Here is a 2635-nt window from a genome sequence, read left to right as displayed (position 1 = left end):
TTTGTTTGTTTTGTTTTTCAAGATGGGGTTTCTCTGTGAAACAGTTCTAGCTGTACTAATAACTCTCTCTGTAGACGAGGCTAGCCTGGAACTCAGAGATCCGCGCCTGCCTCTGCCTCCTGAGTATTGGGATTAAAGGTGTGCATCACCACCGCCGGACTGTAAATCTGTATCTTAAAGGGAGCACAGCATGTGCTACTGCTGTCTCTCACACAGGGTACTTTTTATCCTACTTCTCTAAAAAGAGGTCTGTCCCCATAGACTCTGCCTTCTTCCTGGTTTGTTCTTGTCATCTCTTCACTTCTGTAAGAGAAAATCTTACTAGGAACCGAATGTTGTTATGGACAAGATATTAGGATCAAAGTGAATGAACTTTCCAGATCACTGGACATAACATTACAAAGTGAGAAGACAACTAAAAGAGTCAACTTACTCAATGTAAAAGTCATGTAAAATTTTAATGATTTGATTGAATACATCTGGATCTAGGTTTTTCTGAAACAACTTCGGATACAAAGATGGTTCAATTTTCTTGGAAAAAGAAGAGTTAGAAAGTTGAATTGCGACAACACTCATAGTACATGTATTATATAATATTTCTTCATGTAAAATATTATGAATAATTACTAAACACTAATATTTAATGAGAAATAGTGAGGTTTTACTTAAACACAGCTCTGAAAGAAGGATGGACATAAGATAATCACGGCTCTTAGCTAGAGAGATGCTCATGGTTAAGAATACTTCCTGCTCGTGCGAAGGACACAGACAGGTTCAGTTCCCTGTACCATCCCACAACTGCCTATGACTCCAGTACTCATATGTATACACATACACATATGCACATGTACATAATTAAAAATTATAAATCGTCAGAACAATCCATGAACAGAAGAGATGGGCCCTATGAGAAAGTCCCAAACTACAACTACAAGCAGAGATGAAGGCAGCCTGGCCTGAGATCGTGCCTGAAGTGACCGTTCACTGTGAAAGTGTAAGGCAGCGTCACTACACCTGAAGACTGTACTAATCTATGATTTGCTAAATTCATGCAATTTAACTTATTTTGAGACAAATAAAAGCTCACTTTCAGGAAAATAAATGCCCAGATACCACAAGCACTGCCTGACACACAAAAGACACTCAAGGATTGCAATTTTCTTCCCCCCGCTTGGAAGATGAAATAGTAAAGCTTAGACTTTCATATTGCAGTCTAATATGAAATTAGACTTTAAGTCATTTTAGGCCCTGGAATTTCACACACAGTTCACTTCCCTGATTACGACATGTCCTGCAGTCTGTCCAGGACAATGCACGCCAGGCAAGGGAGAAGCATTTTATGCAGTTTCATTACACAAAAGGCAAACATAGCATTGCTACAGCAACCAGAAGAAAGTCTCTGACGTGCGCCCAGGGGCACTGTTGGCTCCCTCCACTCACCTTTAAATACTGATACAACATATCTGGGGAACTTCTCAGCTGTCTGAAGTCAGACTCGAGCTGGAAGGAGTTGGCAGGAACTGGAGGCAGAACAGCAGTGGCAAACTGATCCGGTGACTGCTCTACCTTCACAGAGGTCTTCTCACTGAAAGACTGGCCCAGGTCCCGCTTCAAATCAGCCTGTGGTCTGGAGTATTTTAGAACGTTAGGCAACCAGTTAGAGAAGCAGCAGCCAAAATCCAAAAAAGGAAAGAGCAACAGGAAACTTCTAACTTCTGGTTTTGCTAATATTGTGTTTCCTATCTGCATTCTGACAATGTTCAAGTCTTTCAACGTGTGTGTGTACACACAACATGTATCTTTACAATGTGTTTGTGTGTGTCCCCATCCTTACAAATCTTCACATTCTGGCTATACAATGTCTGTAATCAACTGCTAGGTCATGAGTTAGGCCATTCTTTGAGAATATCATTTTTATCTAGTACAACTCAGCCTTTCAGAAATCTGAATTTCAGCTTCAAGATATTTGAGGAAGAAATACTTCTCTTTAAAGCCACCTTTGAACAGCATTCTTGAACAATCATACACTATTTTAAATAAACTACTAAAGTTCAATGTTGAAAATAGACAAACTTTGTGTGTTTACTGAGTGGCAATATAAGACTAACCAGTAGCCCAAGCCAGCCCAGTGGATTTGTGTCTTCTCTACTGTCAGTAGAAAAATGACGTGAAATTAATTTTAAGCTAGAATACAAATGGGATTGCTTCACTAAGGCATTTTTGTACACACATCATTACACTGTGTTTTAATTCACCCCACTCCCACACCACCCTGTCTCTGCCTCTATCGCTGAGGTCCCTCCTCCCTGAAATAGCCTCCCTTATTTGGTTTTGACTCCCAATTCTAAACTATATCTTTAAAGAGTGCTCAAAAGTCTTCAGTATTGATGGATATTACAATGGTAACATTTTATTTATTTATTTATTTATTTATTTATTTATTTGGTTTTTTTGAGACAGAGTCTTTCTGTGTAGCCCTGGCTATCCTGGAACTTGTTCTGTAGACCAGGATGGCCTCAAACTCAAAAAGATCAACTCTTCATTTTTTTTTATGATACTTACTTCTATCAAATACTCAATCTCATATTCTCTCTCTCTCTCTCTCTCTCTCTCTCTCTCTCTCTCTCTCTCTCTC

General features: G+C 39.3%; 1 protein-coding gene across 4 annotated transcripts in view; it reads right to left on the bottom strand.

Moving 5' to 3' along the window:
* Positions 1–2635, bottom strand: part of Rpap3 (RNA polymerase II associated protein 3) — a 34214-nt gene that overhangs the window by 4693 nt on the left and 26886 nt on the right. For all 4 annotated transcript variants that reach the window (XM_026782693.1, XM_013348726.2, XM_026782695.1 and 1 more), the window contains exons 14-15: positions 1441–1627; positions 434–531 (exon numbers count right to left, since the gene is read on the bottom strand). In XM_026782693.1, the coding sequence (XP_026638494.1) occupies positions 434–531; positions 1441–1627 (285 nt within the window). The remainder of the gene's footprint in view (positions 1–433; positions 532–1440; positions 1628–2635) is intronic.

This window comes from Microtus ochrogaster, chromosome 15, assembly GCF_000317375.1.
Source record: "Microtus ochrogaster isolate Prairie Vole_2 chromosome 15, MicOch1.0, whole genome shotgun sequence".
Taxonomy (NCBI): domain Eukaryota; kingdom Metazoa; phylum Chordata; class Mammalia; order Rodentia; family Cricetidae; genus Microtus; species Microtus ochrogaster.
Note: the sequence above shows the minus strand (reverse complement) of the source record. Positions and strands in the feature narration are given on the sequence as shown.